This window comes from Neodiprion pinetum, chromosome 4 (assembly GCF_021155775.2).
Source record: "Neodiprion pinetum isolate iyNeoPine1 chromosome 4, iyNeoPine1.2, whole genome shotgun sequence".
NCBI classification, from domain to species: Eukaryota; Metazoa; Arthropoda; class Insecta; order Hymenoptera; family Diprionidae; genus Neodiprion; species Neodiprion pinetum.
The window spans coordinates 28555996-28581407 of NC_060235.2; the positions used below are offsets into that span (position 1 = coordinate 28555996).

General features: G+C 46.7%; 2 protein-coding genes across 5 annotated transcripts in view; one reads left to right on the top strand and one right to left on the bottom strand.

Moving 5' to 3' along the window:
• The window catches only part of Delta (neurogenic locus protein delta), an 85442-nt gene that overhangs the window by 26331 nt on the left and 33699 nt on the right, over nt 1–25412 (bottom strand). Inside the window, exons 1-2 of one of the 3 annotated variants that reach the window (XM_046620846.2) lie at nt 6192–7622; nt 1327–1629 (exon numbers count right to left, since the gene is read on the bottom strand). In XM_046620846.2, the coding sequence (XP_046476802.1) occupies nt 1327–1629; nt 6192–6251 (363 nt within the window). In that variant the 5' untranslated portion in view covers nt 6252–7622. Of the gene's footprint in view, nt 1–1326; nt 1630–4891; nt 5179–6191; nt 7623–25412 lie in introns of those variants that run through there. The other 2 variants (XM_046620847.2, XM_046620848.2) reach the window with 2 other exon arrangements.
• On the top strand, nt 19271–22993 carry LOC124216381 (esterase E4-like). 2 transcript variants are annotated; one of them, XM_046620849.2, is made up of 10 exons: nt 19271–19814; nt 20036–20179; nt 20246–20405; nt 20489–20674; nt 20755–20951; nt 21021–21186; nt 21543–21727; nt 21818–21912; nt 22310–22495; nt 22587–22993. In XM_046620849.2, the coding sequence occupies exons 1-10, from the start codon at nt 19608–19610 to the stop codon at nt 22879–22881; spliced, it is 1821 nt and encodes a 606-aa protein (XP_046476805.1). In that variant the 5' UTR covers nt 19271–19607; the 3' UTR covers nt 22882–22993. The 2 variants fall into 2 exon arrangements, with proteins under 2 accessions (XP_046476805.1, XP_046476806.1); XM_046620850.2 differs by having other exon boundaries at nt 19611–19814; nt 20011–20179.

The following is a 25412-nucleotide window of genomic DNA, read 5'->3' on the forward strand; positions in this document are numbered from 1 at the left end:
CACAATACATAACGTACACGGCTTGCTCTTGCGATCCTCTCCTCTTTTCCTCTTTTCCTCTTCTCGCGCGCGCACCATCTGTCAGTTAGTCTAACATCAGACGCGGTGGAAAGACGAGAGAGCTACCGAACGATTCGTTCTTTGTTTTTTGACCAAGCCTATTTGCAATCCAACTGCACTTACAAATTGTAAACTTTATTCATCCGTCGCGTAGATTTTTAATTTCTTAAACAGTTTCACAGCATTCACAAGTTTAGGAATAGTAAGGGAAGCGAGTGATTTTATTACACGCGTATACGCGTTCCTGTCGATGTATATGTATTTATTTATACATTTATTCATTCATTTATTCATTATACAATTTTGCTGAATGCGCACGTCGAAAAACTCTCGTAACGCCGATAAATCACTCTCTCGCGAGAGAGACAGACAGACGGAGAAAACGAGATATTGAGTGAGCTATATATAATACTTGCAATATATGATTCGTTGCAACAGACGCGCGCGGTTTTTAATTGACGTGGTTTATTTATTAAAATCTGCGAGACGTCAATTATCGGTCAACGGTAATAGTTAAGAGGCTTAAATGTATACCTACGTACAGTATGTATACAACAAATACATATATATATATATGTAACGGATATTAACGGGTATACGCTATACGTACAACATACCGATACGCGGAATCTCTTAAAACTTTGAAAAGAAATAAAGAAAGAAGAAGAAAAAGAAACATCGCTAGTCTATACATTTATATTTTAAACTTTTTCGTGGATATTTAATTTATTTCTTTGTTTTTTCGTTTGAAACACGCTCAATGCTCGACGGCACGTAAGAAAATTGATGTATGCGTCACGCGTGTTCACATGCATAGGTATATACAGATATACGCCTGTATATATCCGCGACATTACGACTGTAATTCTAAATTTTACCATCCAAAATTACATCATTTTTCTGTTTATAACTCCGGTACTAGACTAAACACAAAACAGCTGAAGACGAAGATAAAACGAGAACCTGCTCGAAGCACAATTGTATCAGGTAAATTTGTTTTCTTTGAAAACGTTGCGATTGTGTTTATGCGCATATAAAATGCATGGATACTTGATAAATTCTCATGCGAATGCAAGACTATATATCTTTGTCATTCCATTTATGCACGCGGTTTTGATAGAATGTATGAGAAAAAAAACAAAAAAAAAAAACAAGAAACAAAACGTTAAATTTAGATACTATTCTGTAAGCGATATTTTTCCCACCGCGCACATTTTCCCAACTAATTGTAAGATGTGACGTAAGGCATTCGAACGATCGACTTACCGGCCACGTAAAGTCGAACGGGAATCTGATGGGGTTGGAGAAACTCGGCAACGAGACCGTAGAACTGAGGTTCACGACGTTGTCGCCCAGCACCGGCGTAACGACGTCGCCAAAGGTGCACGGCGTCGTCGTGTCGATCTTTGCCTGATAGTGCTTCAGGCACACCCTGAACCTCGTCCTGCAAGGGCCCGAGCATTCCCCCGTCTTCGACGTGTTTCCGGAACAACATTTCCCCAAGCTGTCCTTCCCGTACTCGTTTATGAACGAGTTTAACCTCAGCTCGAATACTCCGGAACCGCTAACCTGAAATATACACATTCAACGTTAACATCAATGATTTCAATTATTTCAGCTATCGCGAAGCACGACAGAGGAAAAGACGCGACATTCCTGCAATCCTGTAAGATTATACAATTTCCATCGGTTTCACGAAGGGTGCCCGATCAAATCGTTTTGCATGATAATTTCAATTTTTTTTTTTTTTTTTTTGAAAAAAGAGGAATAGCTCGTTATATAATTCAGATAAGAAATTCTAACGGATCGTCATGTAATTCAAAAGTTACGAGTAAAAAAATTTTCCGCTAAATATTTGTAAATTCTTTCAACGACTACGAACACTTTTTTACATTACTTTCGGTGTCCCGTTTTTATGGCAACTGAAGAAAAAAAATGAAGTGTTTAACGAGGTGTACAAACAAGCGAAAATAACAATTGCAGATATAATAATAATCAATCGAGCGCAACTAGAATGATGATGGTAAAATCGCGAGAGTGATAGAAATAGCGTACAAAATAGGTAAGAAAAAACGTTGGAATGTTGTGTGCGAAGGTGGGAAAGTGTGAGCATTACTTAAAGATTGGAAGAAGAATGAGGAGAATGAGGATGAGAAGGAGAAGGAGGACTTGGTGTATACGGGATGCCGGGAGAATTAAGATAATCTGCCGAATCTCAGACATCAGTGTCGAGTATATCAGGCGAGACAAGAATAATACACAATTACGAGATTTGGGGTCTCTCCGAGTCGGCCCCGTAACATATATCGAAAATCCCCGAAGAAACGCGGCGTGTGTGTTGTTATACTTTTGTAACAATCCTCTCGACGCGTAGCCAACATCCCGACCGACACTAGAACAAGAACCAGAGAGACGGGTCGTCACCGAGAACACAAGTAAACGGCAAAGGTATCGGCTGTTAGAGCTCAAGTTGGCACGAGGGAATCGCTATCACGTATGTAATACAACGGACAACGAGTCGTTGAGCGTGAAATCGTCAGTCATTCATAAATCGAGGCCCGTCCGAACAGCGGTCCACAATTCATACGCAGGTCCTACATACGCAATGAATTAATGATCTCGCGACGGCGCGCGGGCGGCAGTGTGTTTCTTTATCCCCGATATTACTATCGTCATCATCATCGTCCTCATTCACTCCCCCTCTACCTTTTACTCTTTCTCTCCTAAGCCGCGTCGTTCTTTCGCCCGCAGCTCTGTAATATCCGCCGTTATCGTCCCTGCAAGCAAGCAAGAGAGAGAGAGAGAGAGAGAGAGAAAGAGAGAGAGAGAGATCCGAAAAGAAGCGCAACAGAAGCCACCGCTGCTGCTGCATCAGCAGCATCAGCAGCAGCAGACCCCAAGAGACTTTGTTAAATACCAGACGCGATTTTTGAGAGTGCATAGCGACGCGACACGGCATATTCTACACGTGTATTCGTCTCAAGTTTTACAGACCCTTGCCTGGCTGGCTGGCTGGTTGACTGGCTGCTGTTTGGCTGCTCGTCCGACTACTTTGCTCTTTACAACTCTTTGCTTTTTAATCTATGTACGTCCCTGTACGCCCTTATTCTACTCCTACTTCTTCTTTTTTTTCTTCAATTTTTTTTTACACACGAATCGCCCGGCCTGCAAGCCAGTCAATGATCCTTGGCCCGGGCTGAATAAACAAACACAAACCCGATATGAAACATTGTATACGAGAAGCACGAACGCCGTGCAGCGTGCGATCACCCAATATTGTACGTACATACCTGTAATACAAGACGATATTGTAAGCTTGGAAGCGCGAGATACGACGGTCTTACAACAAGGGAATACATACGGAAACAGTTTTTTATAACCCCTCGAATAGTCTTCTCCTTATCAATCTTCCTTCTCGCGTACATATGTATTTATTTACATAGGTATGTGTTACACCTACTGTCACGGTTATTGAATCACGTTACTCCTTATATACTATCTAAAACGTAATAAATGATGATGATGATGATGATGATGATGTACGGCGCAATGACGAAATCTCTCTCCGTCGACGTCCTGCACTTATAAATACCGTTTAACACACGGCGACATAACGATGATAGATTATATACTAATGAGGGGAGGAGGTAGAGTAATTCACACATATCCTACAAGTAATTTCGCACGCGATCGCGCGAGTAAACGTGTTCGGAAGATCTGGAATAGTAAACGAATACCGGATGTGAATTACTTTGTATGTAAACAAGTGCGCAAGGTACATATAAATAAACATAATGTTGTCAGAAAAGTGACGTGCGGCGAGGCAAATTAGATGAAGGAGAAAAAAAAAAAAAATAACTGGGGAAGTGGGAAAAGTTTGATTGTGAGATGTAATCGTACAATTATCAACAAAACAAACCGCAAGTCGTGCTTAAAGATTTTAAGCAGCAGCCGAAACGAAGCTGTACACACACATATGAAACCCGGCATACGGAATACGGAATAAAGAAGAAGTGTTACGCGTAGCGAAGAGCGTTAGGCATAAGAGAGCCGGAGAGTAAGTTGGCCGCGCTATTAAAGGCGCACGTGCAGCAGCGGCGTCGACGATGCAAACACAGAGGCACGCCAACCGAAAGAATGTGTTACACGTTCCTTGTGACGCCCTCGCGTAAAGCACCCTGCGCCGAATAGCTGATATAAAGCGCACTCTCTCATTAGGGCCGCTTCCCTGCTTTCGTACTCGGTTGGTTGCTGTCCCCCACTCCCCGAGCAAACTTTATCTTTGAAGCACAACTCTCTCAAGAGGTAAATGTAATGGTTCTGTCATTTCTATTGCCACATAAACAAACTTATTCCCATTTAGACACCCGATCTTTCCTGTAAAACGTTTGCCTGAATAATTATGTATAGAAAGAAAAAAACAAACGGATGTGTTAATAAAATATTGACACACAAGTATTTTTCGAGGCTAAGATAAAACGAAATGGGAGTCTGACCGATGTAAACAATGTATCCACGCGTGCATGAGATGCTGGACTTATTGAGTGATCTTGCGACTTTTTCGTGAGGCGGAGATAGCTGGTGGGGAACTTACGGTTCTTGGAAAATCGCTTCCCCTCTTTTACGGTTGCGGCCCTATTAAGAGAGTGCACTTTACTACTATTCATAAGCACACACGTGTGTCGCACGAGGCATTCGAGACGCGGGGGTGAGAAGAACGAACGAAGCAACCCGATCGACTTTTCAAATGAGACGTATTACAAGTTGTGTACGGACGATACTGCTTGTATCGAGATGAAGTTTGGAAAAATAAGCTACTCTTCGAGCTTACCATGTGCGAAACGTGACGACGGCGGTGGTTAAAACGCTCTTATAGATCGGGGCTCCAAGCCACGCACGCCGATTCGGATTGACTTTTGGCGCAGACGTCTATTCTCGGCTCCAATGGGCTCACGCGTATTTATGGATACCCCCGGTATTTCGTCATAAGCGATTCAAATGCAGCCGCCTCACGGTGGCGGCGACGAGAAGAAGAGGAAGGAGGAGAAGGAGGAGGAGTACGTGGAGAAGAAGAGGTTTGAAAGTGTAGAAGAGGAGGAAGACGAGCGAACGGAAACGTCAAACTGACGGAGCCGCGAATCGAGAACGACGACGAGATTTCAATTCTAATTCGCGCCGAGTATTAATTCAAGGGGATAGTGGAGGTGCAGTGGCGATTCTATTTCCATCCACTCTCCCGTACGTTCTTTAATCGGTGTGACAAACAACGAAATCACGGTGAGAAGAATGGGACTGGAATTCGACGTCGAATGGATGGAATAAAAATCCACGTGATTTTGGGTGAAAAAGTCTTTGACGGAGATACGCGGCGTTGAGAAAAGAAGACGAGGTCTTAGGAAGGTTGAGCGTCTAAGGAGAGACTAGACAATTCTAAAAGAGTGGTTCCAGATTTAGCATTGTAGTAAATCTGCTTTCGGGTGCTCTCTGGTCCGCCTTAGCCTTACCACTCTCTCTCGCTCTCTCTCTCTCTCTTTCTCTTTCTCTCGGAGATGGGGGTCGCCGCGATACTGAGAACGTAGCAAGAAGAAGAAGTTGAGAAGGATACGCGTTGTAGGTTAAACACACGAAGAAAGAGAACTCGGAGACGCGCGTGCGAGAAGTAGAAGAAGAAGAAGAAGAAGAAGAAACCTTAAGTGAGGAAAAAATCTCTCCCAGGGAGAATTGTCGCATCGTCGCGAGAATAAAACTCTCGCCTGACTCTCGGACGTCATCCGAAAAGCTCCGCGTTGAAAACGAGAATGATTACAAAAGGACACAAGGTGGGGTTGACTCGCCTCGCCGAGAAGAAGAAGAAGAAGAAGAAGAAGAAGAACCGACTGACTTTGATTCCGGACCAAACAACGTGTCACTCATCGGAACCAAGAGTCGTCGCGTTGACGTTTCCTTCCCGCATCCGTCAAACTCCGCGCTCTTATTGTCAGCTTTGGAAAAACAAAAGAAGCCGGCGAGAGGCGAAAACGTTTGTTTTCAAGTTTCGCGCGCGCCCCACGCAACGCGTTTCGAAAAGGTGGCGGGAATTCCTTTGATTCTCATTGACGGTATGAGAGAGACAGACCCTCGTGACTTCTTACCTCGAGCGGTGAGGGTAGCAGGACGACGGCAGCCGTCCAAAGTATCACCGTGGTCCACATGTTTCGTTGGTGTTTTGTTTGTTGTTTTTTCGTTTTTAGGGAAGGGTGGCAGAGGGATGCCGGTTTGCGCGCACGCGAGAGATTGACGCTCTCTTGTTGCCGCGAGGTTACCTCTTCGTGCAGTAAATAATATCGCGACACTGCATAGCCGTGGAACGTTTAACTCGATTCTTGTCGGTAGGTATTATGTGTCAGCAACTACGACGATTGTAACTCTCTAGATTCCGACGTTTTTTTTTCAATTTCTTTACGAATATATTCGTTTATTCACGACATCTACACCCTCCGGGTTTAAATATTCTGATTAATAATCTTCATTTATTCACACAGAGAATGATAACCACACTGCAATTATATTACCAATTATCTTCTTCTTTCAGATTGCCAATTACGAAAAACAACCAACGAACAAAAATATTATCATCGAGTTATTTAAATACGGGAAGAATAAGAAGAAGAAGAAGTAAAAGAAAACTATACGATTCAAGGATAATAAATTATATATCATATAGAATACAACACTGCACACTGATTACGATGACACCACTTTAATCCAGAATCGTGTCGTAGATGGGAAACGTAGAAGAGTGTCACACGACGCACACAACACACACAAGGAACGTTTTACGAAAAAGACGCGTGACGGGTGTTTTTCTATTTTCCGTATCAAACACCCCTTTCTCTCTCTCTCTCTCTCTCCCTCTCTCTCCCTGTCTTTCTCTCTCGTTTATTCGTTCAACTATCCCAACCACATAAACAACCGATCGATGCTCCTGACGGTGTATTTTACGTCCATACAATGTTCGCGAACGAGAGAACAACGGTCCATGCCCGGTACATTATACGTCGGGTTTGTACGAAGATGATCGGAGCATCATTCGTTCATTCATTCATTATTACACGACTTCACGCCGCAGTCGCCACAGCCGTCGGTCATACACATAACAATCGTCACCCGCGTGTATCAATTCGGCTGTTTACTACGGACGTAGGTCGTCGGCGAACGGAATGAACCCGCGGCGACGAAATTAGACGCCGGAGAGAGAGAGCCGACGATGTATCGTCAACGTCGGGGGGTGGGTATTTTGGGGCGGGTGTGGGTGGGTGGGGGAGGGTGGGAGGTAGGGCGGGGAGGGACAAATAGCGAACCAGAACGGATGAGACACGCGAGATGCGCGGAGACGGATGACGAACGAGTCAATTTTCACCCGGGGTCCCAGGGCGAGGATAAACAACACACGCGCGCGCGTCACTGAGCTCACTCTATCTCCGTTCGTTGCTGAGAGGCTACTGGCGCGAGCCGAACTCGGTCCGCTGTCTCTCCCCCACGAGCAGACAGCTAGGCAGAGGCGGCAGCCGGCCTCCTGGTCCTCCGAAGAGCGGACGGCGAGCCTTCCTTCGAACGGCGTCGATCGCCGCGCCGCCTATCGCCGACCGGGCGCAACACTGACCCGACACTGTTATTCCCTCGTCCTCGCCGACGCCGACAGATGGCTAGCCGGCTTACGCGGCTTACGAACGGGCTTTTTTCAAACTCTGCGGGGCGGCAAAACGTGTCCTTGTGCTTTTTCGACCTTTTCTCCCGCACTCGGTTTGTTACAGCGATTCGCAATCGTCTTTATCGTAAACGTCCGAACGGCACCGGGAGGTCGCACTGACTGAATGACCACGTTCGGCGATCGGGGTAGCGAAAGCTCTCGGGAGTTTCAACGATTTTTGCAAAGTCGAACGACGCGGAGGTGCTCTGTTCCTTTCGGCGTGCAACCCTCGACTGGAGGTTGCGCCCGACCGCTACCCCTACTTATAATGGTGGTCCCCCCGAGGGGCGACGGGCCCCGCGTCAAGGGGCAGCTGCAGGCCGGCTGCACGCGCCACCCCCACCACTACCATCCCCAGCGCAAACCAGGCCGTCGTCTACCGCGGCTACGATATCCCCCCCTTTCCCTCCTTCGCGACCGGTGGCACGCGCCGCGTGCCTCCCGTGACGTCACCCCTCACGCACGATCGAGGAGGACCGACGACGACGACGACAACGACGACGACGACGACGAAGCGCCGGTGCCTAACTTCGGACCTGCGATACCGAGTAGGTAGAGACACCGGCCGCACTTTTATCCTCCTCGTCGTACGTCAACGCGACGCCCGCGTATTATCCGATTTCTCAGGAACCACGAGTTCGGTGTAGCCACACGATTTTTTTAACACTCTGCCGAAAGGTACAATAAAAACTAGATCCAAGATTTTTCTCTTCATATCGTTACTCACTACGAATTCTAAAAACCCTCGCTGAGTAGGTACAAACTGAATGTTTCTTTTTTTATTTTCATAAACATTCAGGAACACCTTGCGAAAGGGTTGAAAGGACATTTCGTATCCATATGTACCTAGATCGGTGCAACGTTCAACGCTTCCAGAAACATCGTTGCGCGTCAAAAACGCGTCTGTAATAACGTCTAGGTATACACAAAGTACCGACAAGTTGTGGGGGTGAAAAGGGTACAAGGGGATCTAGCCGGAGTAGTGACAACAGTGTGTGATAATCGAGCAGCAAACGGTGCCGCAGGCGAGTAGCGATAACGCGACGCGGCTATGTTCTTTGGCGTAAATGGAAGCCTTTGTTGTTCTAAACCAGCCCGAGTCTCAAGGGGCTCCTGTCCCCCCCACCTCTACGCCGAGGGGCTCCGGAGGTGTACAGTGTTCTTCCGGTCGCGCGGTGGTTCAACAGGTCAGACCAAGGGGGAACCAGATGGAACCACTTCCTGCCCTGTGCGCGTACCCCCCTCCCCCTCTGCAAACGAGTGACGCTCACGCACACGTTCGCTGTGCAACGCTGTGCGGATATCCATGAGCACGCAGGCACGCTTCGCGCGCACACCGCACGCGGCGAACGATACCTGCGCACCACACGTGATCACTCGATATGTAACCCACAGACCATGTAACGAAGGAAGCAATGCGCGGGACGAGCTAGGTCATATTGACGTAGGTATCCGTGTAGTCGGGATAGCGCAGCGCTAATCGTTACACTTGCGCGATTCGCGCGACGGCATCGCCGGCGTGCCCCTCGAAGGCGCCTTTGGTGGTAGCGCAAGCCGCTGTCGACGACGAGGAAGATTCTTCGGCAGGCACGCAACGCTGACCCCCTTCATTCATTCTCCGGCAACGTGTTTGGACGGCACGCACACGGCTCGACGCACTGCGCGGGGTTCGACCGCGAAGTGAATTTCTGTCTCAAGTTCAAGCCCGACGATTCGATCTTCCTTTTCGGTGGACCGCGGTTATTCAACGATACCCGGTCGATTACCTTGACGTTTTGCCGTTCGCGTAATTTGACATTGCCGAGGGCTGGAGGAAGGCTAGAACTGCATTGCACGCACCATGCGGGATTCTGGATGGTCTTTTTGTTTTCAAGGTTCACACCCCTGCAAGCTTCGGCAACACTTTTCTGTTCCGATTCTCCTGATTTTCCTTGGTGCGATTAAGACGTTGACCCTGCAGCATGGTCCCGAGCACTCTGCTCTGTCCCGCCCTGAATACCTGCACGTTATGGCGCTTGTATTTTAATAAAGATTTGCCAAGGGCAAACGGAAACGCACGGTGTGCTATGGGAAAGTCAACACACTGCACCGCGTCGTTGCAGGGCGGTATAGGTAGGCATGGCTGTACATGCCTCAGCTTCGTCCAATCCTCAAGCTCGGCACTAACCGAGGAGGTGCAGCAGTCTTGGGTTGGGAATTCCTGACAACTGGGCAAACACACCGATGGCACCTAAAGAAAGCCTCTTTTTATGCACGCACACCGGGGCGCGCCTCTCCTACCTGTCCATCTTATACCCCATGCACATTATCCTCATATTTACATGTCTTATCGTTGCCATCGATATCGCCTCTGATGCTCCAGCGCCATAACATTCGGAAGCATCAGGGGGTCGGTGTAAATCTTTGATTCCCCGTGATTCGTAGTTTCGTCATTTTTCAGAACGATGGGGAAGATCAGATTTGTTTTTTAATCAACTTTCAGCGAGCTTAACACTGTGATAATGTGAAAATGTGCAGACATATCAAAATTATCACGATTAATCAACCCTACGTTGTAAAATGGCACGATAATTATATAAGCTTATTAGTAATGAATATTGTTGTTTTTTTCTTCAAAGAAAATAAAATAATTTGAACGGGAAATAGAAATTATACTTACAGTTGTACAAGTTTAATCGTAAAACGAATATCACGTTTCTTTTGTGAGTTTTGTTAGAGTAAGAACACTGTACAAGAATGTTGTAATTTTACAATAATAAAATATGTACCTTGCCAACAAATTTCTATCGTTCGTCAGTCGATACGTTTTTCTCATAGCAATTATCATTTTCGTTAATTCAGAACATAAGAAGAACATCTCTGGAAAGTTAGTTTTGAATTTTGTATCTTATGTAGAACTCTGAGTACAGTATCATTTTGCTTTCTACAGATTTCATCTTATCTCCTTATATCCTGCAAAATCAAAACTAACCAATGATAAAATACTGACGACGATTACTATAACCCGATAGTCGAATACTTTCCCTATACGCGTACATCCTGAGGCTACGGATTGCGTCATTGCGTCAATCCAATTAACAGGGAAACGAATCCGGCTAAAGTCAAGCGATTTGTACAAGGGGTGTTTAATTTAAAGTGATCCAACGCTCGAGGATTATCCTCCCAGCATGGTGGAAACGGTTATTTCCCTGCATGGTCCCCTCGCGGTTCGTGTTTGTCAATCCGATTGGTGACTTAGGAAGAAATTTATAGCCTGCGTTACGCTACAGAATTGCAAAGCAATTTAACGAGGTGCGCGCGTATCTCCCATACACATACATTACAGACTATTCTACATTATAAGTAGCTGAAGCAGCATCGGAGAAGAAAAACTTACACGGGGTTTATATACATCCTTATACAGAGATAGAGGGAGATCGTGACCAGGAATGAAAATTCTAGTTTGTCCTCACCGCGAATGTATCGAGGGGTGCGAATTATCGATCGCGTATTGAGTTTTCTGAAAAGTTAATCCTCCTTAGTTTACACATTGCCAGAATGTCGTCGACCCAATCCAGACGAAAAATTCATTGCCGCCAACTCGCGTTGATCCCACTGGAAGGTTTCGTGAATCCCGTTATAAATCATCGATCATTAGATTCGTATACGCAATAAATCGTTCTCCGATAATCGATGTTCGCAACGTGATCCTTGCAACGGAATTTACCGAAAGACAAAAATACGAAATCTGTTGAAAAAATTATAAAATTTAGAATCGCCAGTTTACCCGCTACCAGCAAAACCACCTAACCTGTTAAAAAAAAATCCACCAGGTTGGCAGCACTGATTGCCACTCGATAAATTGGGAAAATACTAACCGGCCCCTGATTAAGGAGCAATTCGTAAGGCCTCGTAGTCGCGCGTACCCCTAAATCGGGGGTTGAAAATGCCTCGCGGGGTGTTTCGGTGGTGGGGATATCGGTGCACGCGCGACGCGTGCCCGAATTTTACCGAAGGTAGTCGAGGCGAGCCGAAGAGTGGTTTGAAACCCGAAGACCGAACCTCGATAGGAATAATAACAATAATCCCCTGACCGAGCAGACCCGCGTAGCTTAAGATACGGATCGGATGTTGCAGCTGCTGCAGCCAGTGTGTCCGTCGAACCGTTCCAAAGTTTTTCCTTTCTCCGTCTTCGTCCTCACTCTACAGCAGCAGCAGCAGCTCCTGCTTCCTTCCAGGCGCCAAGGATGATCATCTCGGTACCAAAACGGCCCAACTCACTTTGTTTGCTGTTTTTACCCGGGCGCTAATTAACCCCTGTAACTACACGCCTCGTTATTCACCGCGCTCCATATTCGACGAGTGCGTGAAACGATAGGTTCAGCTTTTTGCTGCTTCCGTGCACAACATCGCACCGTAGAACGTCCAGTTGCCCATTTACCTGCACCGTCTACCAGCTGGGAGATAAAAACTTATCAAACCTCGCCTGCGGCACTTAATTACGAGAATAACCTACATCGTCAGGCAGTCGCTTCTTGCGGCCACGCTTATCCCATCCACCTATAACGACGGAGTCTGCAAAACGAAAATTCGAAGTCTTCTCCTCCTGATTAACCGCGTTTTACAAACGATTCACTTTTCTCTTTATGCTCAGGATTATGCAGAAATAAACGTTCAACGTTCTCGCAGGAGATGATATCCTTTTCTGGTTTTCAATCTCACGAATGTGATATCGATTCAAAAATTGATGTAGAAAAAATCTAGGCTTCGATCGATGAAAAGGTCTTTGGGCCCATCCGATTCTCCTGAACTCATTGTCACCGAAGATTATAAAGGTAGGCCAGGCCTGCGGGATAGAGTACCTTGTACATCCGACCGTGTAGCTTGTATTCGGGTTTCTCGTGCGTCGCGGCATCAGGAACAGCATCTGGATCTCGGAAAGAGGCTGCAGTTGGTGCCGTCCGTTCCTCAGTATTCGCTCTTCGTTCTTGGCTCCTCGTTCGTTGCATCGGGAATGAGGAAGGGAAGGGCGACGAAGAGAAGAGAGGAGCCAGAGAAGAAGAGAAGCGCCGAGTCCCACCTTGACTTTCGAGGATTTCCTTGGCGTGCAGCCGGCGTTTTGGCCCATTGGAAATTAATAGCTTTCCCATTGGGTCAGTCGATGAGCACCGAGGGAAAGTAAAATGGGGCTCTTGCCTCCTTGTTAAAGACTCTCGTTATAACCCTTTTCTTCGCTTCGCTGGACGCAACGAGTTTCTGCCTCTGCAGCCAACCGTCTATTGTCGTTAGAAGGAAAAAAAAAACGAAGAGAAACTTAAAAAAAAAAACATATATCGTGTATAACGTCTATAAATGCCAATAAGGGGCACAATTACGCCTCGTCTAGGGGAAATTAATCTTTCCAACTGACTACGCGCGTCAACAACAGCTATATATAGCTGAATTGCGTATTATATATGTATACAGCATAAGAGCGCGGAGGTCAAAATAGATTGGATTTCCTCAGGTCGGTAGCAGCCCTCTTCGAAAACGCCAGCTTACACTCCCACGCTCGCTAACCGTCCGGCTACCCTTAAACCCAATGCAGATTCGTCTCTTATACCTGAGCTGACGTGAAGAAAAGCTCTAATTGGATTTCTTTGCCCGAAACGCGGGACAGATACTCCTGTAAGCTTGGATTTAGAAAATGAACCTTCTGCACAAGAAGCTTACACCAGCCCACTTTCTTTTCCATCGTGTATAATATAAAAGCATACACGTATAAAAATGATTTTTTTCATTGCAGGGAGAATTTTAGAGTGAAAAGCGTGAACACTGTTTTTGATTTATCTTTCGTTTGGCTTTCCTAACGTCTTAATTTAGCGTGTTTGTTATTGGTCTTGTTCTCGAATTGTACCAACTCTTCAAGTTAAATGATAAAATGGGCCCAACAAGGATGAATGCAGCTGTTTCCCTCGGTTCTCCGTTTTGTAAACTGTATACCCATATCCGTGTATATTCGATAATCAAGCGGTATCATCGGGTCGTTTCGTTCGCACGGTCACGTGACTGTTAAAAAGCCATAAAGATCGTCCAAGCCCGCACCTATAGACAGCTCGCCGCATTGTTTCCAGTATTACGGAAACATGTAGCGTCGTTTGGACCGCCGCCCACGCCGCTCGGGGCGCGTGTGAGGCGTTTAAAAGGAAAGGAATAAAAGGTGAGAAACAAAAAGAGTGGAAAAATTCCCGAGTACATAGACGAGCGCGTGAAAGGCTGCACATTGCGGATGTTTGATAACAGGTGCGTGTGGGTGTGGAGGGGGTCGGGATCGGGATGAATTCAGCCTGACGTGAGCGTCGGAATTTCATTCCCGTCACGTCCACGGGTTGCAGTTGACGTCGAATGTTCGTCCATCCATCCATCCGTCGTTGTACGTACCTACGTACGTCCATCCGTCGTACAAACCTGTGGGAACAAAGCTTCGGCTATGACATCGCGCATTGTTATGTTAAAAGCGGTGGAAACCGCCAGCATTGTCTCTAACCGTCCGAGGCGCGTAGCTTCTGTTCACCGATATTGAGCTTGCACACGTGGCCGACGGAGCTTTTGGCTTCTGCCAAGCGCTGGACGAAGAAGAAGACGACGCGACGCCCGAATAACCGATCGGCGACCGCCGCTCTTAAGGGTATTACCTATTCATTATCCTCGCTTTCTGGTGTAACACCGTCGATTTCTCCATGTCGGCTACCGCGTTAATGCCTCCCCTCTCCTTCTCCCCCCATTTACTCAACGTCGCGATGACAATGCGATGAAAGAAAACGACCAAGCCGACGACAACGCAGCCGACGCGACGGCGTTCGGAGGCCGCTGCTCGATCGCACGGATACAAAGAACCAGTTAATTGCAATTCAATGGACACTGGCCGTCGCCACCCGTCCGTAACACCGAGACATGATTCACGCCTTGCCCCCGAAGGGATTCTCGTTTCTTGTGCTTTATTAGATAATTCGGTATTCGGTCTTGGCGAAGATTCGCGGCGTCGAGGACCGCCGCTGTCTAGAAAATAAATAACTCGCTGCATGGATTGCAGGATCGAGGGTGTGCGAATGCCGGGAAAACGGATTTTTGAAACGGCGAGTGGTAGATCGAATCGCAACAAGCCACGTGTGAGAGCAAGGAAATTTAATTACTCGGTGATTAATTGAATGGACAACGATCGGTCATCAAGTTCACGAAGCAGACAGCTCGATGAAAGCTAATGAGCATTGGCTAATTGTGGCAGTTTTCTTTCGTTGGAGGAGTTGGATAACCGTAGAGACAGTTGCGAGAAATGATAATCCTACTTTAATCGTTCCCACAGCTTTGTTTCAACTGCTTGAGAGTAATGGAATGACTATGAAGACGCCGAAAAACGAGCGATGTAAAAAGTATTCGCGCCACGGTGTATACGGTCTTGGATTTAAACGTGGGACATGTTTAATGATATTCAGGAATCGTTCCCGATTATATTGCGAACGTGTAGCCGGTGAGTTCAAGGCCAGAATTTCACTGTCTATTTCCGTATTTTAATCACGGATTTCTATCTCAAGCCACCGTGAGAACAAGAATAAGAATATTTTCTATCCTACCGTGGTTGTTTATTGCGCCGATGAAGTGCAACACGCGCACAACGACGGTTACGACTATTTTCGACTGCAAAATTACTCGACATTCTGTCTGTAATGGCCCATCGTGCAAATTTACGGCTAACATGTTCTTTCCATCTGAACAGAAAATGATCTTTTTGCAAAAAAAAAACATGAAATAAGTTAAAAAGTAGAATTAAAAAATGATGAAACTGATTTCTGTGACGAGTTTTGGAGAATGCCGGTGAGAAGTTTTATGTAGGCCATAAAAATATAAATATACTACCAAATGAACAATACGTAAAAGATCTATTCGCATAGTATCCGAAGGTTGGTGAAGCAAGCCGTTTCAATAACTCTCTCGAGAGACTTCAGTTTTCACCAGTATCTCCTGTTTTTTTTTTTTTTTTTGTATTTTCGTACTAGACCGTGAACGGATATTCATGGCTAAAATGCTGGCTGAAAAAACTGGTGTAAAGTAAATGTCGACAAAAGGTATATCGTTCCAAAATGGGAATGTAAAAATAGGGATAGCGAGAGTGACGCATTTTGAAATTCACCCACTCGAGAATAATTCTAACCCGCAATAGTCCGTCGACTGTTCGCTCCATTTGCACGAGAAACGAAGAGTGGATTTCGAGTGCGTGGAAAATCGATCGGGCGAACAAACGTCCAATTAAACGACGTATCGAAGAGGATTCGATGACGCTAAAAGCGAGGGAGTATCGAGAGAGAGGAGAAGAGTATAAGGTGTAGGAAGGAGGAGCTCGGCTCTCCTTTATCACCCTCGCGTGTCACGTCAAATTTTCTCACCGGGTTCGAGCAGCTGTGAGATCGTTCTCTGGGAAGACGTAGAGAGGATGAAAAAAAAAAGTTGGAGGAAGAGGAGGCGGGTGCATTTAAGCGGGACGAAGGAAGTGCGAGAAACTGCAAGGAAGTAAGGAAGGAAGGAGCGAGATGGAAGCGTTGCTCTTATTTTTGGACTCACGGTCGTTTGACAGAGAGAGAGGGATGGAATAAGAGGCAATAAGAGGGAATAAGAGGGAATAAGAGTGAATAAGAGAGAAACGCGGCGTTGTAGGTATGTACACGGCACACGTGTGTTCCGGTGGTGGTTTCTGCAGGCGGTGGTTGCCGGGACGACAGACGGAGCGAGGGGCGGAGGGGGATGAAGTCCGGAAGCCAAGGTGGTTGCAGCCAGCCTCCGCCGCAGCCACTTCCTCTCTCGGCCACTGCCCACTCTTCAGCCTCTCGACCCCCGCTCCCCGCAGCTCCGATGCATGCGGAGCACTCGTCATCTCGCCTGAACATCCGGAAGTCGAAAATATTGGCAAGCTGCGCCACTACTGGCATATGGTCAATTTCCATTTTCCTATTTTCCCATTTTCTCGCCAACGTTGCTCGATCGATCTTCGCCGCTGTGTCAAGCTCCAGATATTACAGACGCGGGTATGTAATATACGAGGGATGAAATTAAATGTTTCAAGTTTTGCCGATTATGGGAATTGGAAAAGTTGCAACGCCTTTGTATTCTTCATTTTACAGTGCCTATAATATTATACATAAGACAAGTAGACATGTTTTGAGACAGTGTTTCTTGTCTGTTGTACCGTTAGTTGTTCATCATTTCACTGATATTCTCTTTTTCACGTAATACTAAATAGGATGGCGTAAAGAGAAACTGAAATACTATTTAGCTGTTCGTGTATAGGTTATCTCTTCCAAAACGGTCCATTTTATACATCAAGCGGTGAGGCCCACTTTATTGCAATGCCAGATGCTGGATAATGTGAATATTCGTTAAATGTCAATCGTTAACACATAAAGCATTTCTAAAAGGAGCAGTGAGAAGTTAAATTCTCTTACTAAACAGCCAAATAGGTCGCATATGACAAAAGAAAAAAGTATGAAAAAAAATAAAACACGTGAATCCGCGACCACGGAAAGAATCAAGATATTCACTTTACTAAAACAAGATCGGAGAAAGGTTAGAAATGATGCGAAAATAATAGAATTCGCAATATACTCGTAATGATCTTGGCTGATCGGTAAACGAGATTCCCTTTAACGAATTGCCAATGACAACTTTCGGAACGAGTTTTATATGCATAAACTATACTCTCACATTTTTGTATAATACGCATTAGCAGAAGAGCATAGACTCAACTTGAATTATATGTTCGAGAAGTAAACACGCTGCTTCGCATGTTTTGTTAAATTTCAATCAAACTTTAATCAAATTATGGAGTGTAGTGCCGCATATTTGCCTACGCATATGAACCCCCTCAACTGATTAATTGGATGAATAAACAGCGGCCAATTTGACCTCCGGAAATTAGCGTCGAAGCTATATAGCACCGATACATGCATAGCTCTGCAGGATAAACACAGAATAACAATAATTCGCTGGCTTGTTGTTCGCACAATTTATAGCCCGTCGGGTGTACCAGCTCTTCCCGATATCGCGCAGACTGCAGCTAAGCAAAAACATGGTTGAATAACTGGTATAATACGAATGGCGCTCTGGCGCTTCGGTGTATGTACATTAGAACATACGTATAATTACGTATAATATACTAGATATAATTTATGCGCCAAAGTTAATTATCATTATTACGAACAGGGCCGGGCATATTAGCCACAGTCTAACTCCTCGGAATAATGCGGACACCAAACAAGCGAAAGAGCTTTAATTACTCCATAGACTGTGACGACGGCGGTATAGAAAACGCCGAACGTGATACGAAAGCATAATTTTTGCACATCATCGACAAATTGGACCGTCTGTAACATCGGCGATGATAGACAGCAACTCGACCAGCGAAAGCGAGAGTTCGCCCGCATTTGGCTGACAGTGAAAGAAAAAAAGTGTGCCCAAAATTCTGTTACCGCATCCGCAAAATTGAAAGATATAAAATGACAGAAAATTTGTGATTCCGCAGCAGGCTGTAAATAAATAATTGCTGACTTTGCACTTTCCTCGGATGTAACTATAACCTACTTGCCTGTCGTTGAGCAATTAAATGTGCAGTTTCATAATGAAACGCGAGAAAGTGGTATCAATTATTTCTATCGACTTGCAAAGCGGCCAATTCTGCGATGCAATCGCATCTCGACGTTTCATCCAACTACTGCTTACTAGTCGGGTGAAAAATTTCACCCCGGAGATTTCCGGCTGCTCTATATTTACACGGAGACTGCACGCGTTCGTTCCGTACCGCGTGGAGGATCGGATCCATATTTCATTAGCCTTCGTTTTTTGTAGAGTTTAGTTGTTTTTCGGGTTTTTTTCCCCAACTATTCCCTGCACACCGGTTGCTCCGAATTAGACGCCATTAGAACCGTTTATTTCTAGGCAACGTAGGTTTCGTAGCTGATGTGCGATGCATAGCCTAGCCCATGTATACCTAAATACGACTAAACTGGGAACGCTCGTCAGTTGCATACAACTAGGTATAGGTTTCCTTGCCTTCCTGTTATCGCATCGAGTATGTATTTCTCTCCCCACAACCTTTATTACACAGTTACCGTTTGCTGCAGCAAAGACCCGAGTCGCACATTAGTATCGTAATTGTAACCAGTCATCTTCAAATTGTATACAATATATGAATTTATAGTTTAATATCTTGCCTCTTACTGCCTTGTCCCGTACGAAGAGAAACATTACAATGACTTCCAAAGGTGAAAACTGGCTGGACTTACAATCAGCGAACGCCGTAACGGTGCGACACTGCCATGGCTAATGCAGCGATGAAATTCCTCCGCGTTGTCGTTCTAGATCAGTCAAAATCCCCGCCACTTTGCCAATATGGTCTATAAATAGTCCGACATGCGTAGAGCGAGTACAACCGTTATCTCCTAGACTCAAGTATGTATGGGAGAAATTTATATAAATTGACAAGTATCTTCGCGTCCGCAGAACTGCACGGTTTAATGCTTCCCTGAGAGGCGAGGAGCGGAGTTCACGTATATATAAGGTATTCAAAATATCCCGCCAAGAATTCATAAGTCAAGGTTGACCACGGCGTATAACTCGACAACTATCATCGATTGCACAATACATTAGCACAGAGTGTAAACGCTTACCACCTCAAGCATAACCAGCACCACCAGCAGCGGAAGCTGACGGCTGAGTAAAAGTAACGCAAAGTGGTCAAAGACGTGCACACGTCGGAAGAGCAGAGCATTTCTCCGAGCTATAACGAGGTAATCGTCAACAAACCGCAAGCGAGATGAAGAAGGTGCTTCTCGTCTCCGGTTTCCTCCTTTCAATCATCGCGGTCAGCGAAAAGAGCCGCGTCTCGGCTGCCGAGCCAATATTGTCGACGCTTCTTGGGCGAATTCGAGGCGTTGTCTCTATGGCTGAAAATGGAAGATCCTTCAACGCCTTTCTCGGCATTCCCTACGCCAGACCTCCGCTGGGCGATCTCAGGTTCACGGTGAGTATTCGCACTTTTATCGCCTGGGAAATTATCAGCAGAAACTATACTGGGAGAAAACCGCGGTGTGGAGCTCTATTCGGTGTCAGACCAACACGACCCGATATTCAATCTTCCAATTGACCACCAAAGATAGTTCCATGGTAGTCCACAACAGCCAATTTTTTTCGATTTTAACGCTACCAAATTTTCACAGTGTACGATTATTGACACACTTTCAGCCACCCGTAACTCCGTATAGATGGTACGGGGTTTTAAACGCCACCAGAGACGGCCCGATTTGTTCTCAGAGGGACTTCCTTGGAGATCCTTCGCTACTTCTCGGTTCCGAAGACTGTTTGTACCTCAACATCTACACGCCAAAGGTTGACTTTCTATCGAGTTTTGCAATGCTGAAATCCTGACAGTGACCCCTTGACCTTCCGTTTCAGTTGCCATCCGAACGTGGCCACTACGCGCTTCCAGTGATGATATGGATTCACGGAGGATCGTGGCTCTGGTGGAGCGGCACGAGTCGGCATTTCAATCCGGCCCGTTTGATGAACAAGGATCTGATATTGATAACGATCAATTACCGTCTGGGTTGGCTCGGTATTGAACGAATTTCGGTCATCTCAATCAACCGAATGTTACAGTCACGAAACTTTTGCTAACACTGGTAATTGGCTTTCAAGGCTTTCTCAGCACGGAGGATGCCGTTGTGCCGGGAAACAACGGACTTAAGGATCAGGCAGCGGCGATAAAGTGGGTCAGCGAGAATATCGGGGCCTTTGGCGGTGATCCTCAGAGGATAACGGTAGCTGGCCAAGACACCGGAGCCGTCAGCGCGCACCTCCACATGTTTTCGCCTTTGACGAAGGGTGAAGATACCCTTTTTGATCGCTTACCGTCCCAGTGAATTTCAGGCGTGTTATTACCGTGGCTTGAAATTTCCTTCCAGACTTGATAACGTCGGTGATATCGCAGAGCGGAAGCGCCTTCGCACCCTCAGCACTTTCCTATCCAGGCGAGGCTTTGAGAAAAACTAAAAGTTTGGCAGAGGCGAACGCCTGTCCGACGGAATCGAACCCAGAAATGATAGCGTGTCTTCGGAAGCTGGACGTCGAGCAAATCACAACAAGTGACGCAATACTTTACGTAAGTGCATCAGCGATAATCGCTACTTTGACCTCATCGCTCACGGAGACGCGGGATTGATTTCTCAAGGTGTGGAACGGGCAGCCCTCGGTGCCTCTTAGAGCGGTCGTCGAGGGGACAGTGGAAGGTGCTTTCCTGGTCGAACACCCCGAGAGCACCGTGGAGAAGGGAAACCAGGCGAACATTTCGATGATGGTGGGCACCGTGCGGGACGAGGGCGCGGTGATAACGTCTCGTGAGTACGAGGAAAACACGCTTGCGAAATCGTTGATGATTTTAGGCGTCGCGTTTGGTTGGGGATGGATCTTGACCGGAGCGTCATAAACGCGACGGTAAACAAGCGGTACCAGCCGCTATCTGGCTTTGAGTGACCCGCTTTGTACGCGTAACTTGGTCCATTATCTGCTGACCCACGCTCTCGCGTAATACGCGTGTATGTTATTGTGGTGATAAACAGACTGTGGGTTAGTACCGATTCAAGGCCGACGGGTGGAATCATCGGCGATTATGTTTCTTGTACGAGGAGAGAGAGAGAGGGAGGGAGAGAACCGTCGTGGCGGTGACGACGTCTTTCGGATCTTTATGTTTCAGCGCTGATGTTCGGGACAACAACGCTGTCCGCGATCGCCGACAACTTCCGCGCCGCATTTCCTGCCATCTTTGTTTACGAAGAGTATTACTCAGAGCGGGCAAAGAACGATATTTCCGATGCCATCAAAAGCCACTACTTTGGCGACGGGAGGATATCCGCCACCTCCGTTTCCGACTTGCAAAAGGTTCCTATACCTCGTTTCTAAGACGATCCGTATCCCGCGCCTCTGGCTGTCTATCGGTTGCTGACATTCTTTTGAAACAATCTATTTCAGGCGGCCACGACGAGGTTATTCAGCCGTCCAGTAAATTGGATTGCCGAAAAACAGCGTGTCAACAACACGATATACCTTTATCAGATGAACTACAGGTATGATATGCGGAGCAGAACTAGCCAATCGCTGTTTTTATACAGTAACTTTCACCCAATCGAAAAGTGACTAATTGTAAATTGAGGAGCGAATCAATCGGAAGAGAGTTAGCGCGTAACTAGCGGTGGCGTGGGAATCGTAATTACCATCGACGTGCACTCCCATGGCTGTAGCGCATATATATAATTCTCGAGAATAATCAAAGCTGAGTTGTGAATGACAGAACTGAGAGGGAGATAGCCGGCTCTGCCATGCTCCGTCTCCTTTTCTCTTCGGTCATTGTAATACCGTTCGAGGACTAGCCATGCGTGGTCCACGCGTTATACAACGACACATCCATCGTAATCACATCGGGTAATTGCACCCTCCTTTTGTTTCATTCACATCCATCCGCAGAGGCAGTTTATCCTTCTCGAAAATATACGGAGCCGGGATTCTTGATATGGGAGTTTGCCACGGTGACGATTTGCTCTATTTATTCGATTTCCATTCTCTCTTCCGGCGGTCAATCGGTTCCACCGAGGAAGAACGAGTGATGAAGGAAACCATCAGCGAGCTTTGGTACAACTTTGTCGCAACTGGGTAAGCGGACACTCCACAGCTCATCGATCGTTCCTCTTAAGACTCTTCCTAACACCGACTATTTGTGGTTGACCCTTGAATTTTTCGGCAGGAAACCAACGCTGGAAATTACCGAACTTTTGCCCAACAAGTGGGAGCCGGTCGACAAAAATACCCAGGATTTGAACACCTTCGTCATCGATGGTCCCCAGAATTTCATGGTCATGCAGCGCGTTCAAAACGCCGCAAATCGCCTCGACAGTTCATTCTGGGAGGGTCTGTCGATTGCCCATAATCCGAACAAGGACGTCTTCCCGCAGGTGACCAAAACCTCCTGGACAAACTATATCAAAAACGCATTCGCAAAGCTGAAGAGAGGGGTCAAGAGGCTCTTCGGTCAATCGTAATTTTCACGCCTGGCAACTCTTAGCTTCTCACCTATTAAACCTGCTCTGCCTGTATAATATAATACGAATGTTACGTGTAGAACTTTATTCGAATAAAACTCATTCGTGCAAATTTCTCGAGTGGATGTCACACCAAGATTCAAACTAATTCGTGCAAATTTCGATTCTGCTTCTAATCGTCCGCAGATCGATTAAGAGACGAAGAATTACCCGTTCACTGCATATCGATACCATCGATACCTACGGCGATATGTCACTGCTTTATAAGAACAGGAAACAGCACGTACACCGATGAATCACTTCCGGTCGATCTTTCATTTCGTTAATTACATCGCATGCGCTTAGAGGCTAACAAATTAAAACCAACTTATACGTGACCTGCTTGTGAAGAAAAAATATACCGAGTTCTTCCCAACGCTTGCGTTGATACAATTATGTTACGACAGTTTCTTCACCCAATTGTTCAATTTTGGTAACAGGTCAATGTCCATCAAAACCAGCTCTAATTTTTTCCATCAAATTCATGGTACTCCGAACTCTTCCTTTTTCCGAATGAGTCATTACGCGAACAAGTCGGCGTCAAATTGGTCGCAATCGGTTAAAACCGCATAAAACCGCATGATCTGTTAGAATTTTGAACCGAGCTAGATATAGCAGGATACATTATATTTGCTTACCGAACGAGGAACGGAGTTCGATAGCAGGTTTAGCATATCCCGGGTATCGTAATCCGGTGCATCTTTGGGCTGGGCTCGAATCGGTATCCGGAACCTGATGCACGCGATACGGAAAGCGCAGGGTGGATATTATACCCCGCACAATGGACCTGAAGGGTCCGCCGGGGTGTGAGGAATAGCGGTGAGGGAGGAAGGGATAGGGGGGGGGGGGGGGGGGGGTGTTCGAACAGGTAGGCCTACATTATGCGTACCTACACCTATAATGCGATGCACACATGGAGTGAGCGATCAACCTAACCTAACATCCGAGCTGAGGGCCAGATGCGAGATCCGCGGGACCGGAAGAAAGCGTTTTTTTACTTTTATTTCCCTCGTATGAAATTCGGGTCCGGGAGGCGAGGTAAAGGTGCGCGTTTCCTGTCCCGGATTCGAATTCGGGATCTTCCATCACAAGAGTATATATAAATAGTACATATCTCGAGATGCGGTATTAGATTCCTGGGGGGTTGGGGGAGGGGGCATGCATGCATACCATATCGTAGTTTCTGTTAGAACAGGAACTCGAACAATTAAACTGCACAATGGTTCGTGGCGAGTTCCTTTTCAAGATGAACAGGATGTGTCCCATGCGTACGCCTTGCCGTACTTAACGTCCTGTGCACCGCGCCTCCTTTACCCATTATCCTGCGCCTCCTTCCGCTCCCCAAAGCCGGAAGCTGCACCTCCTCTTTCTCCTCCTCCTCATCCTCCTCCTCCTGATCAACGTGGTTCCTGACCTAGGACGAGTTTGGCGCTGGTCAATTCGTCGTCCGCTTCTCTCCGGTCCATCGCCTCGTTCCCGTGGTGGAGGTGGGATGTGGGGGGAGGAGGGAGGATGAGGAGGGAGGAGTCGCTGCACCTACGCGGCAGAATCCCATGGTCAGGAAGATGCAGCCGCCTCCCCCTCCTCATCCTCCACCGTCGGTGTGCCTCAGCTGCCCGACCTTCCCACGCTGCTGCTCCTCTCGCCCTCTCCGCCTCTCGCCTCGTCCCTGCAAGGTCTTTTGGCCCGCTGCAGCGCTGTAGAGGCCAAAGGGAACCCGGGAGGACCGTGCATGGGCCTTTTTTTTTCTCTCTCTCTCTTTCCTACAAGGAACCAAATGAAAGCCAACGGGTTACCGGGCGAGTCGCGGACGCCGCCGTCCGAGCCGATGATGATGATGATGATGATGCGGCTCCCGCTCCCGATGCACCTTCCGCGGCTCTCCGCGTCAGCTGCCCGCGAAACCAGGCATGCTCCCACGCCTCGGCATCCTCCCTGCCCAATTTACACCGGCAAACACCCCCGCAGTCTCGGCTTGGGTCCGCCCTGCGTATACGAAGGATGTATCGCTCCCTGTGGTGGCGATTTTTCGGATCTGTATACCTGTATGGAACGCGGAGATGCGCAGGTGCATCTTATTCCGGGATCTCAACAGCTCTGCAGCCGGTTAATGTAATACGGAACCGCCTCTGTTCCGTGGGAATTTCATCGATGTCGAGGTGATGGAGGGGTGTGCAGTTTTACATGCTCCTCTACACGCATTGCCAGAGTCAGGGGTGGACTGGTGTCAAAGAAAATTATAAATCACGACCCGTTGTGACTTCTGCGGGTCCTCTGACTCGATATAAATATAAAAATACGAGTATGAAAGTCAACTCGATAAATTCAAAGCGTCCCAAATGACCAAATCTAATTGGATCGTGGACTTTAACTCGACTTGCTAACACAAATCTGTGTCTTAGATTTGACAATTAACTTGCGGACAGACACTTATACAGATTTTCTTAATCGAATCAATTTAAACAGATTAATTCCCGTTCATTAGTTTCATT